General features: G+C 50.2%; 1 protein-coding gene across 2 annotated transcripts in view; it reads right to left on the minus strand.

Moving 5' to 3' along the window:
- The window catches only part of SNX29 (sorting nexin 29), a 511,108-nt gene that overhangs the window by 148,583 nt on the left and 348,486 nt on the right, over positions 1–14,039 (minus strand). For both annotated transcript variants that reach the window (XM_040635311.1, XM_040635312.1), the window contains exons 17-18: positions 7,787–7,842; positions 3,196–3,277 (exon numbers count right to left, since the gene is read on the minus strand). In XM_040635311.1, the coding sequence (XP_040491245.1) occupies positions 3,196–3,277; positions 7,787–7,842 (138 nt within the window). The remainder of the gene's footprint in view (positions 1–3,195; positions 3,278–7,786; positions 7,843–14,039) is intronic.

Raw genomic sequence — 14,039 nt, forward strand, 5'->3', positions numbered from 1 at the left:
GCGCTCCTCCAGAGCCTTCCTGTCTCCACTGAACAGCAAGATCCGAGGGCACAGGTGGCGCAGGGGCAACACTCAGGGACCCCCCCCCCACCTGGTAACCCCAAGCCAGGGAAGAGCTGAAAAGTGAGTGGCTTCCTCCCTGCAGGATTTGGAAGTTCATGTCCAGCCTCAGTCTAAAACCTGAGCAAGCACACATACAAGGAGCCTGCCTTCCCACACTCCTGGAGACACTCTTCTAGCTCCTGACTGCCTCCAGAGAACTTCCTGCAGTGATAGAAGTGTCCTGTAATCTGTGCTGCCCCATGTGGTGGCCTCTAGCTGCATGTGGCTGTTAAACACTCGAAATGTGGCTGGCGCGCTTGAGGAAGTGCCTTTTTAATTTTATTCTATTTTAGTTCATGTAAATTTAAATAGCTACACGTAGCTAGTGGCTGTTGTATTGGAAAGCCCATATCTACTGAGGGAACTACACGTGCGGAAACTTTCCTCTTGGCGCCTCAAATGAACTACTTCCGTTTGGAGGTTATGCCCCTGGCTTCCTTTGAGGGAGACCCGATGAAGCATGACAGCGATCTGTCACAGGGATGTAACGGAGGATTGTCTCTTACATCCCTTGGTATTGCTTAATCTAAAGCCCTGTGTGGAAATTTCTCTTGGAACTCCCTTTGAGGAGCTGACATACTTTCTTCTCATCAGCCATGGTATTATCCGAAACAGCCACATTTCCATTTTCACCCTGGCTGCCAGGAAGCTCATAGGAAATTCACAAACCAATGAGAAGAGTCATACAGGAACTAATGACAGATATCTGTGATTTTCACAGTTTCCTTAATTCAAGTTCTCCTAGTTTACATTTTCCCGGACCCTGTTATTTCACTTTTTACTTACATTTTATCATTCTTTTACAGGCGTTTCTCTAGAAATTATCTCAGATCTTTGGGGGAAATATATAGAATGCATTTTTTAAACTAAGAAAAATAATGTCCAATGGTACCAGCATTTTAAGTGAGTCACCTTCTATCTGATATCAGATAAAAACACCGTAAAACAAAAGCTTTCTCCAACGTTTCCAAACACATGCTCGGATTTTGCTCTTGGGGAACCGAGCAGAAGCGCTGTGAGCTAAAAGGAGAAAGAGCTGCTTTCCAGAGTGCAACATCGGGAAAGGTTCGGAGAGCCCACAGCGCGAGACGAAGCTGCTGTGGCTGACGCCGGCGACTCTGGGCCTTGTCCTCTAGGCACTGACTGGACCACACCAAGGAAAGCTCCGAAGCCATGAAGGACAGGGACAGAGGGGCACAGATGCCACCGTGACCACCGTGGCAACCATCTCCCGGGCAATGGCACATGGGCCGTGTCTGTCTCATTTCATAACTGACTTCGAGACACTACAACCTGCCAGACCGCATCCAGGGCTGGGTTGGGGGGTGCGGGAGAGTCAGAAATGAAAGGTCAAGGAAACCTCTCAAGTGAGATCACATTTTAATTTCGTGCTAAAATAAAGCTGTCGGCTTCACTTTCTCCATCCTCCAGGCAACACCTCCCAGCTTTCTGATGACCACAAAGCAGAACTCGAAGGACACTCAAGAGGGGTTTTGGTTGGTTTGGCATTAGAAGAGAAAGAGAACGAAGGGGATATGCAGAAATCGTCATGTCTAAGTCTCTTTTCAAGCCCAAGCCGACAGCATCACGAACACTCGGATTCTCCAACACTTAGGAGCGTGGTACATACTCACTGCCATTGCCCAGACGAACAAGTAAACTACCGTCACTCTCTGGTGTGGCTGCCCTGCCAAACCCTGGGCTCGCCTGTCCCTGAGATATTAAGATGCGTTCATCATGCTGCTGCCCGTGCCCATAAGACACACACCTGCCATCAGGCCTGCCGCCGAAGACCGCACAGGGCGAGCCTGTGGGAAGAGGAGAAACACCAAGACAAGGACACAGAGTGCGCACAGGGCGCCAGACACTCCTCGAGCCGACAAGAGCTTTGCGAGGTACGTAGTAGGACTGTTTCCGTCTCACAGGTAAGGAAACGAGATCCACTCAAGGTAGCAAAATTGAACCAGGGCTCCTATTTTCAAGTTCACTGTCCTTTTTTCACCACCCCAGGCTGTGGGAAAGTATCTTAATAGTTGGGAAGACGTCTTCAGTGGTCAAGCCCCTGCTTTAAAAAAAAAAAAAAGTCGGAGGCTGGGCGGCAAAACTCAAGGTTTTTTCACAGAGCTGATGGGGACTAAGAACAGAACTTAATGAGAGTTGTCGTGATACGAGACGACAGACCCAGGAGGCAGCTAAGAGTCAGACTTGAAAACGAAGCAGTCCAGGACAGGTGAACATCAATGGCTGGAGATCAGGATCCAAGGGAAACAAAACAAAGAAAAAGGACAACCAAAAAAATGGTAAGAAGGCTGAAAGAGGCATCAGAAAATCAGAGAAAAGATGGAAAACTGGGGTCCCAGGTCTCTAAAGCAGACAAAGGCCCCACGATCCTCAACACTCAACCTCCAGCCCAGGGAGTGACCCTTCCCCAAGGAGGAAGAAGAGACACACGCAGTTTGGGTTTTGTGAGGTAACGGTTGCCCCTTCTTTTGAGGAGAGTAGCCGGGTTTTCACTTGGAGAACTCCTCTCCCCTCTCGGACACACCCCAGTGCCGGCAGTGGTCACGTCCAAGCCTGGCCGATCGCTAAGTGCATCACCAGCCCGGAGGGTCAGAAATGGGTTCCTGATCCAAGACAGGCCAGGGAGAGATGCGGAAACGTCCCAGACAGGCAGAGAGCCATCCATCAAGCTGCAGAGAGCGCCAGCCCGAAAAGGACACATGAGCAGGGGATCCAGGCAGCAGCTCTCTGGCCACAGGGTCAACCACGTCCGAGGCCGCACCCACGCCTGGACCTTACAGTTGTGACATGAGCCGACAGATCCCATTTCAGCTCCAGCAGTCTGCGCCGAGATCGGCCGTGGCCACACCAACAGGCCTGACCGGCATGAAGAAGCTCTACCCTGGTCTCTCCTGTGTGAATGAGGGAAGGACTCCTTCCTCAGGGACGTGGGGCAGCCGGAACGCCTCCGTCGGGAGGCCGTGGCCTCCTAAGTACAGCACTACATCACCAAGAAGCAGACAGACCACCGTGCCACAAACAGCTGCCCGTTCCACCCGAGCGGGGACGTCCAACTGAAAACCAGGGGCTCACCTGATACACGTGGAAGGCGTTCGCTGCTTTGCCCCGGAGAAACACTGATGGGATCCAGACGTTGATCAGGGCCCGGTTTGATCTGACCGAAAAGAAAGATCAAAATCAGTCATTTTAATTTACCAAGAGAAAGAGAGGAAGCCGTCTTCTCCAAGAGGCATTACACACAAGCAATTTATGACAACAGCCATCACGCACAGGAGTGACCCAGGGGACCAGTGTCAGCCCGCTCACCCAGCCGCCATCGTTGTTCTGAAGAGACTTGGATTAATACGTGTGTGTTTCTTCTTTATATACACAGTTTGTACTTCGGAATCAGAAAGGGCTGCCCTTCCGTTCTTACAACTGAGTCACCATGACTCAGAATTTATCTAAACGCGTTTCTTCATCTGAAACGGGTTAATAATTGGAAGCCCCCACACAGCTACGGAGGCTCACGTGCGCTGCTGACCACGGGCCACCTGAGCACCCTGGAGATCGCGCCGCCTCCTTGCTGTGCTCACTCTAGGCCCTGGCACCCGTTTTAACATCAGACTCCACAATGCAGCTCAGGAGGCCGACGTCCACGGCTAGGCAAGCAACAGCTGTTTGGGGTGCAGAAGGGGAAACCAAGAAGGCAGGCACGAACACCCTCTGGCCACTTTCCAAAATACTGCATATGGCTCCAATAAACCAAGACTTAAATTCAAGTACGAATCGTTTACCGAGCACCTACAGCACAGGACTCCAAGCTTTCAGCTATAGCATCCTAGTTAATCCTCAGAGGATATTTAGGGGGTCTTCCAGGGCCACTTCGGTTCTGTGAGTTCTGTGAGTTCTGTCTGATGTGATGACTTTCACTTAACTGAGCCTCTGGGTCCGCTCACCCACCACCAACAATCTTCCACCAGGCTGAATCCAAGGCACACAGGACAGATGTGCTGACTGTCGCTAACACCTGAACGTCAATCCTGACGGTTAACAAAACAGTACTGCACAACTCTGGAAGGGCTGGGAGTTTCCAGTCCCCGCCTCTACTTAGAGTTGTTCCAGGGCTAAATGCTTTCTCCTGAACTCTCCTCTGTTAAGAGCAGCTCGTAGCCATGCGCCGGCCTCCTGTGCTTAGAACACAATTTGAGAAGATGGTGGAAGATTCCGTGACTCAGCGGCCTCCCAATCTCTACAGTGGAGAGTTTATTTTCACAAAGAAATGGTTCTCTCCTGAAGCAGCATTTCTTCTAAGCTCTGAGATGAAGTGCTGACCTCCTTCATGGGGCAAAATAATTCATCACTTCTTCAGAGCTCCAAGTAAAAATTGCAATTCTGAGCCATCAAGTTGGTTTGTACATCTAATGGCATTCCGCCTGGAAACGTCCCCCAAATTGTACTAGGGCCTAAGCGCTCCCCTTACATTTCTGTCAAGGGGGTGGGTGCAGTGCAGAAATGCATGTAACAATCTGCTTCTCATTAACCTTCCTGATTGCTAAGGGCTACACGCCCCCAGCTGGCTTAGGCATTTCTCCCTTTCAGAGCATTTCCCATACAGTGTTAGAATTGTTTACATGACTGGGGCGCCTGGATGGCACAGTGGGTTAAGCGTCCAACTCTTGGTTTTAGCTCAAGTCATGATCTCAGGGTTGTGGGATCAAGCCCTCCAACGGGCTCCACACTCAGCACAGAGTCTGCTTGAGATTCTCTCTCCCCCTCTCCCTCACCTACTTGTTCTCTCTCTCTCTCTCAAATAATCAAAAAAAAAAAAAAAAAAAAGAGGGGCATCTGGATCACTCAGTCGGTTAAGCATCTGCCTTAGTTCTGGGATCAGCTCTGCGTCAGGCTCCCTACTCAGCAGGGAATCGGCTTCTCTCTTCCCTCTGCCCCTCTCCTCTGCTCATGGTCTCGCACTCTCTCTTCCTCTCTCAAATCAATAAATTTTAAAAATCTTAAAAAAAAAAAAAAAAAGAATTGTTGGAGCGTCTGGGTGGCTCCCTCGGTTAAGCATCTACCTTCAACTCAGGTCATGATCGCAGGGTCCTGAGATCCCACCCCGCATCAAGCTCCCTGCTCAGCAGGGGAGTCTGCTTCTCCCTCTGCCCCTGCTAGCCCACACTCTCTCTCAAATAAATAAATAAAAATCTTTTAAAAAAATTATTTAAATGATCATCTCTGTCCTAGATATTAATTCATTTGTTCATTCTTCTATTCGTTTCCTTGTGCATAAAGCACACATGTACTGAGAGCCTACCACCTGTCAGTCACTACTCTAGGTCCTGGAGACAGAGCAAGGAAGCAAGCAGACAGTCCCTGTGCTCAGGGAGTGGGAGAGAGACAATTCCCTTAACAATTATTCCACTATGCTCCCAGAAGATACTCTGTGTAATTCCCACGTTTTTGAGTTTACAGAGACTTGTTTTGTGGTCTAATATGTATGGTCGAGCCTGGAGAATGTTCCTGGACACTTAAGAAGGAAGTGTGCCTGTGTACGTATGCCTGCTGGATCTAGCCGGTTGACAGTGTTGTTCCAGTCCTGTTTCCGCGCTGGTCTTCTCCCTATTGTTCCACCCGACATGGAAAGTGGGGTATTACAGTTTCCAGCAATTACCACAGAGCTACCCGTTCCTCCCTTCATTCCGGGCAATTTTCACATTCTACATTTTGGGGCTTGGTTGTTAGGTACACATGTTTATAATTGTTAACAGAAACTATTTAGTCACCACTGTTGTTAGTGCCAGCAAGGAACACCGATCTCAGGACAGTGAAAGGCGCTGGTAAGGGCTGGGGCGAGGCGCCGCTTCAGTCTGAGGAGCACCAGGGGTTGGCCAAGCCGGAGAGGGCAGGCTGAAGCTGTGAAAGGCACTGCAGGCAGGGGATTAACATTGGTGGGGGGTGCAGAGCCCCGATGAAGCCTGCCTGGGTCTGAATCCTGCCTTCGGTGTGTCACCTGGAGGACAACCCCCATGTCACCGGGTTGTCGAAGGGACTCGGTGGGTGAGAACAATGATTGGCACGGAGGAAACCGTCTAGAAGGAATGACCCTGAGCGGGGAAGACCAGGGGAGTTAGAGGAGTCGAGGTGGCCAGGGTGGCTGGCGTGCAGGGAGAAGACAGGGAGGGCTGAGGATGGATCCAGAGGTTGGCAAGGGCCTTCTGTGTAAACTACATGAGGGATTTCAGCCTCTGTCCTGAGAAAGGAAAATGACGCTTCCCTCTGGCTTTAGTGGAGATGCACAGACCGAAGGGAGGGGCTGCAAGTCTTTGGGAGAGAGCTGACAGAGCCAGACCAGGCAGCGGCTGCTTGCTTTGGGGCAGGGCCTGAGGCTTATCCATGCCCTCCGTCAAAGCCCTGGCATGACACCTCCCCACAGGAAGTGCTTGATCAGTTCTCCTGTAAAGGGGGGCCTTGGGCCTCGAGACAGTCTCTGAAACCCCTCCTCTACAGCTCTCATCTCTCTGCCCAGCTTGTGCTGACCCTTGCCCCCCACCAGGCTGCCACCCCATAATCCTCTTCACGCTGGACCCCCAGCCTCCCCACAGGCCCATGGGAGGCCAGCTCACCTCTGATTTCCATCCTTCATGGCTTCACCTCACATCGACCCCCTCACCCTACCAGCCTGACAGCCACCCAAGCACCGAGTGGCCTCCTGAACTCACCACATTGTTCATCACCTCCCTCCCACAACCACCACTATCCTGTGAGGTTGGCATTGTGACCTTCACCAAATGAATGAGCAACTCAGGCCCAGCAAGGTCTAGAGGCTTGCCAAGGTCATACCAGTGTGAGACCTGTAGCCGGGATGCCAGTGTAGGTCAGCCTGGCTCTGATTAATGCTCTTTCTGACGCCCCGCCCTACCCTCCAGAGGCCAGCTTTGCCCAGATGACACCTTCCCTCAGGGAGGCTGGGCCACCTTCTGCTGGGGACAACTGAGTGAGAGCAGAAGTAGGCTCTGCCGGGCCTTAACCTGGGACTCGCTCCACTGTCTTTATCAACCCAAGGGGATTACCTGCCCAAAGCCCAAGGCAACCTGATCTGAAATCGTCTGAAGACCCACTAAGTGCTTCAGGAGTCAGAGGCACCAGACAGAATCACATCCACTAACAACTCAGACCCACCACTGTTGTTTCCAGTAACTCAGGGGCTATAAACTCAAACTCCTCCAGGAGACACTCAGATCATGAAATGAGAGAAGCAGGCCAGAGTCAGGCACCCGGGGGGTAGTGGGGACCACGGTCAGCAGAAGAGCACACGCCCTGTGTGAGGGACACAGCCTTTACGCAGCTCCCACTGTGGCCTGGTTGGGATCACAGCCAGCTTTTTCTTGTTTTGTTTTCTTTTTAATTGTTAAAGTGAAATTTACATTCTTATGTGACAACTTCCAAATCCTAAACGTCGGCCAAAAAAATTAATTGTTTTCCAATACTGAGGAACAGAAACAAAACACATCTGAAGGCCAGACTTGGGCTGCAGGCGAACAACTTCTCACCTCGAAGATATCAATTCAGCCCATGCAGATTTCAACAGGGACCTTGGTTTCCCCCTGTGATCTTTTGGGACACAAGCCAAACAACAGAGTCCTATTTCTAAAGTGCCCCTCGTAAGCGGATGCCAAGAACTTACATTTCAAAATCCGACAAACTCTGGTCTTCGGACGTTTGACTCAAATCTCCAGGCACCTGCCATCGGGAGAGGGGGAAGGGAGAGAGAAAAACACACCTTGGTTACCATGGTTGGCACAATCACATAAGAATTTTGAGAACATTTCCTGTTCAGAATGAGGTGAAAAAGCAGTTACTGGGAGACAATAAGAGACTTCGTGGAAGGATGGTTAGAGACGGTGTTATGGTAATAAAAATATGCCACCATGAGGGATCTCAATTATCTTCACGGAGAAAGGACTGATAATCCTATTGAGATAATAGCAGACCTGTAAAATCATGTAATTTTGGAGCTATAAAGGCCTAATTAGGATCTGAGATGCGAGATATCAAATGAGCAGTGGAAAAAATATCCACTGTCACCATGATGAACATTACACACACAGACACACCTAGTACGTAAACACAAAAGGCCTACGTCTGCCCCCAACCGGCTCTATCCTTCCTGCCTCGTGATGCATGAGCAATTTAAGGCAGAACACAGCTGCTGCTGCTGACTCAGAAGGGCCCCCCGAGAACGGAATTGGGTAAAAGACACTGCACTGCCTGGCAGGGGAGCAGGTAACTACGTAAAGCCAACCGCAAAATGGTCAGCACTACTAGCTGCTCCAGGAATGGTGACCCTATGGTCACGTCCAGGGAAGGAGCTTCTCATCAAATGTGAAGCTGCCAGAATGGAAGGATGCCAACGGAAACCGGGAGGACCAAGGGCAACAGGGGAGGGTGTGGGCTCAAGAGGCAAGAACATTTACTTCAGGCTCTGCACCTGTCAGAGCCTTCGTGTTACCTGCCGTGTTCATTAATTTCCCTAACAATTTCGGGGAGGGCACAGCACCCCCACAACACACACACACACACACACACACACACACACACACACACACACTTCATAGATGAGGAAACAGGCTCAGCGAGGCTGAGACCTTGCCCAAGGCCACACATGCAGGAACTGGATCTGAATTCAGGTCTGTCCAACTTCAAAGGCTCTGCTGCTATGAACCCTCAGCAAACACAGGGAAAAGCAGCTATAGGTGGAAGAAGCTAAGACTTGAGCCCTTTCCAGGGGGCAGAGACACAGAAGGTAACTTCCTCTGAGGCAGGAGAATGCCATGGTTATGGAGGCTGTGCTCTGGGGACACACAGCTCAGGGTCAACCCCCGCTCCACCTGTTCCCGGCCTGTGGCCAGGAGCAAATCACTTGGCTGCTCTGTGCCACACTGTCCTCATGTGTCGAACAGGTAGGACAGTGCTACAACTCACAAGGTCGTTCTGAAATGAAACCCGCTGCCCGGAAGGTACGCACAACAGTGCCTGGCAGGTAGAAAGTTCCCAGTAACTGTGCACTGTACGAATCACGTGACGATTACTGAGAAAAGCAGGGTGTTCTGTTATCCTTGACGCCCACACAGAATCTGTCCTGCCAGACCAAGGGATATCTCTCACCCCACATATGACAGCCCAGAGGGAGAACCACCCCACCTGAGCCCCTGACAGATGCATGGAGCTAAGCAGTTAAAATGGGCTCCACAAGCAGCTTTTGCTAAGAAGTTGCTATTGACAGATTCCTTCAAACCCAATAAGGAGAAACGTGCCCACCGCCCACCTGAGAACACCTCAGTTTCAAAAAAAACAGGCCCTAACTACGCTGGGTCTCAGGGTGCCCTGCTAGGAGGGTGAGGTCATTTTTCCCATGGGCGGCTGGGTAGAGAGGCGGTGTAATCTACCAGGGGAGCCATGAGGCTGTGTCCACAGTCCCCACACACATCCACACCCTCTGACCCAGAGGGCTCACTCCCAGGATTTATCTCGATGAAATAATCAAAGACACGGGCCAGAATTGACATCAAAGATCATTCCTCTTTCCATTGCTTAGACAAGTTGAAAATTTTTTTTTCAAGCAATTGAAAGTTCCAACTATACAGAAATGATTCAGGAAATGATGACATGTCCGTATGAGATGGCCAGATTTTTTTTTTTTTTAAAGGAGAAACACATGCACACTCATGAGGGTACAAGCCTAATAATAATTCTGGAGAAATATATAAGAAAACTAACAGTGGCTATCACTGATAATGCAGCAGCAGTGGGAATGGGGAGAAAGAGAGGCCGAATTTTCTTTTGCTGTATTTCCATTAAGATTTTTAAAAAATGTATCTTTTGAATCAATTGCTTGTGCTTTTGAAGAACAAAACGGCTTTCCATGTGCTGTAATGAAAAGATCTCCAGGACAGATCAAGTGAGAGCCTAAGCAGGGTGCAGGCAGTAAGTCTCAATACGCTACCTGGGGCACAAAGGCGGAGAGTTAAGACTATTAAGTTGTATTCATTTTTGCATCGAGAAGCATCAGCAGCGAACTAGAAGACACCTAGAAAACGGGCACGCTGTGGGAACCGGGGGTGGGAGTGGGGCCTGCACAGCTGGCACACACCCTGGAAAGGAGGCTTCTTATTAAGCACTCCTTTACATGGCTGGAGCTTTGAAATAATGCACTGCCAATTAAACGTTTAAATAAAAACCTATTATCCCACCAAAACAGTGCTTCTGATAAATTTTTAATGGCACAGCCAACAGCTCCTGCTCTCTGCGGGAGCTGCAAATGCCCCGTCTGGGTCCTCAACGTGACTTCGGACATCCCCGTTTCAGTGAGGTCAGAACAAAGCACATAGGAAAGATGACCCTGGCAGAGCTCAGGGAGGGAGAGGGCAGGTGGGTCTGCGGGATGTATTTGCACTGTCTCCAAAAAAGGTGCATGACTCATGTAACCATAAACAGACATGTATTACATATTAAGAGTCACTTGTATTACTGTGTGCAGTAAATAAGATACTCTTTGCAATCCACCCCACCACAAAAATGCATTTGGCTAAAATGCAGAAAGCCAGATAGTAAGAGACTTTGCCTTCTAACGCTCTTCTCTTAAGCATGTGGGATGGAAAAGGACAAGGGGAGGCTTGGAAGGCACATCACCGTGCGGACACCACTCTCCCCTTGGTGCTTCCACAAGGAGCCCTGTGGACACGGCCAGGACTCTAACGCCTTCTCCAGCACGGCTGTGGGGCGGGGAGCCTCCGTCCCTGCTGGGTCTGGGGGAGGCTGTTCCAGCGTGATGTGAGAAGCAGGTAAACACGCTGGAGGAGGGCTCCCAGGCTACGAAGACACCTGCCACACCATTACGTGCATCAGGACACCACCTTTAAATCAACCTGATTTCAGACTGGACCCAGGGAACCGGGTGAGGGAACAGTGAAGGTTCTAAATGGGTTGACCCCATTGGACTCAAGCTAAACACGCTGGAGGAGGGCTCCCAGGCTACAAAGACACCTGCCACACCATTACGTGCATCAGGACACCACCTTTAAATCAACCTGATTTCAGACTGGACCCAGGGAACCGGGTGAGGGAACAGTGAAGGTTCTGAATGGGTTGACCCCGTTGGACTCAAGTAAAAGAGAAGGTGAGGGTTTTAAGGAAAGACATCACTTTACAATGCTAAGAACAAAGAAGCTTCTAAAACAATCGATTCTCGGAAGGCATTTTCTTCACGGATAAGTTAACCCTCAGGGGTGCTGATTTTTAGCGAACATTTTGGACAATGGATCTATGTAGCTGGGAAGTGTTAAACCCTTCTCAATTAGGAGCTTTTCGTCTCATTATGTGACATTATTGGTATCAGCAAGCCAGGAGACATTTATGTGTCTCCGTGAGTTCCGGGGAGGCTGGCTGGGAAAGAATCTGTCAACTTTCCGACCTCTGTGGAATGTATCTTGCAAATCAGGCCAAGCTTGACAGCAGCTGCATACTGATAACTGATGCCCAAACTTACGCAACATTTTGTCTTTTCATGCTGTCTATGCAGACTGGTACCAGATATCATCTGGGGTTTACAGTCCTCATCCAGAAAGCACATTTTACTCCATAGTCTGGCAATGAAAAAAGTGTGGGGCAGGGAGTATTTTGTAAGAAACATTAACTTTCTATTGCCAATGGCCACAAATATTCCTTGTAACACCCCCGAAGCTACAGGGCATCCCGGAGGACGATCTCTGGGATACAGCCTGTTTTGTTCACTCTCAACGGGACACAAAAAAGTGATCAGCAGCATGGATGCCCTCATTCACTTCTCCCTGGCCCTGCAGAAAAGGCAGGTCCCCAAGTGGCCTGTGGTCGGGGGCAGGAAATGCAGAGCCTGTTACAGGAGAAACACAGCAGCCAGGTTTCCCGGATCCTCCTGGACAGACAGCCCAGGTACTACACACACATGGATGCGGAGGGACAGGTGAGATTCACAGAGAATCCGCTTCCGGGGTGCATCGACAAAGAAGCTTCCCCCATCTCTCCCAACTCAGGATTTCTTGGGTTTCGGGGGAGCAGGGACGGGCCAGCTAACCACAGCCCCTCACAATGCCAACGTGGAATTCAGACACTGGTTCACCCTGGTGCTCTGACTGGGAATTCTTCAAACCTAGGATAAGGGCTCAGGTAACAGAAAATCTGCCAAAAAGAATAACAGATTTGCTGAGTAAATGCTTATTTAAATATGAAGGGAAGGAGGGAGGAAGAGAGGAAAGAACTAATCAGGCAACTGCCAAGGCCACAGGAAAAACTCTACCTCCTTTTACTTCCAGAATCAGGATCCAAGCAGGGGCCGCAAAGGTGGACACACAACACTCCCCTTCCTTGGAGCTGCCCTCACTTCCAGCCCTGGGGGCTGCAACATACACACACCACCACCAGGCAGCGTCAAAGGCTTCCTGCTTTACAAAATGCTTTCCCATCACAACTCTTCCGACACCCTCCTCCTCACAGCCCTGTGGGCACAGGCATCACCCCCATTTCACAGGCAAGGACAAGAGGATTCAGTGTGGATAAACACAAGAATCAGACGCCATGAGGCCAGCACCAGCCAGAAGAATGAGTGCGCCATCTTGGATGTCCAGGTCCGTGGAGCCCCAGATGACTGCCGTGCCAGCCGACAGAGCAAAACCACCCCACAGAGCACTGGATAGCCCAAAAAGTAACTTTCTCAGGGTCATTCAGCAAGTAAGTGGCAGAGGTGGGAGTCAAATGCAGGTGGGTCTCGATCCAGAGTCCACACTTGTTATCACCAAATTCTGCTGCCTCCCACTACAAAGTCCCCGTCTCTGCATTTTGCTTCTGCATACGGGGAAGCCCAGAAGACGCAGTAACCCAGATCCACAATGAAGAGGCTCCGCTGGCATAGAGACCTCTGATGCAGTGAAGGAGGTTCGTAAAGACTCCACTGCTCAAGGGTAGATGTGCACAGGTGTACACATGGGTCTAAAACCCTAAGCCTTTCTTGCAGCCTGTCGTCTTCGATGCCACAGGGTGATTTCTGGACAGGCACCGGGCCAGAAGGAACCAGACATAGGCCAGGAAATCCCAAGTCCTTTCCCATCTTTGGATACACATGTCAGCCTACAGACTCTGAGCAGAACACATCAAGTCTCAATGGACTAGGGGAAAATTGGTCATTTTGACCGTTAGAGAAGGTTCCCACTGACCATTAGGAAGTCACCCAGCTTCAACAAACTCTGGTTTCTTCCTCACTCACTTGTCTCTGACAACTTGTCTCTGGGCACTCTATTAAAAAGAATCCACAAAGACGAGGCGACCCCAACCCAACACGTGTTCAACATCTACTATGTGCCCGTGTACTCACACCTTTAAATCTCACATAACGTGTGAAGCAAGAATTATCTCAAGTCATGCTCCCCTACTCTCCTCCCCCAACCTGTCTGTATGGCTGGCCCTTTTCTCACCCTTCGAGACTCAGCTAAAATACACATTCCTAGGAGACATCTGCCCTGACGGCCAAAACTAAGTGGCTCTCCACTGCCACCTCTACGGATCAGGCCGTGCAGCTGGCCATGGCTCCATTCAGGCTAGTCTGTGCACCCGTCCCTCCCCGGGAGCAGGAGGACGTGCACCCTGTGACACACGGCAGCCTGGCCCAGCACCTCGCCCGGCGCGGACACTGAATTAGTATTTGTGATGAAATGAATGTTAATATAAGTTGTATTCCCACATTGAAATGTCCATCTCTTTTGAAACTGCTTTGTAGCAAATCTGCAATCTTTACGCATGATAAGGATAACTGGTCTGGAGATAAGAAAAACCACAGGAAGAGAATTGTACTCTCTCTCTCCTAATTACACGTCTTTCAGATTTACCGCTCAGAAGAAAAGGCAAAAGGC

This window comes from Ursus maritimus, unplaced genomic scaffold (genome assembly GCF_017311325.1).
Source record: "Ursus maritimus isolate PB19 unplaced genomic scaffold, ASM1731132v1 scaffold_2, whole genome shotgun sequence".
Lineage (NCBI taxonomy): Eukaryota > Metazoa > Chordata > Mammalia > Carnivora > Ursidae > Ursus > Ursus maritimus.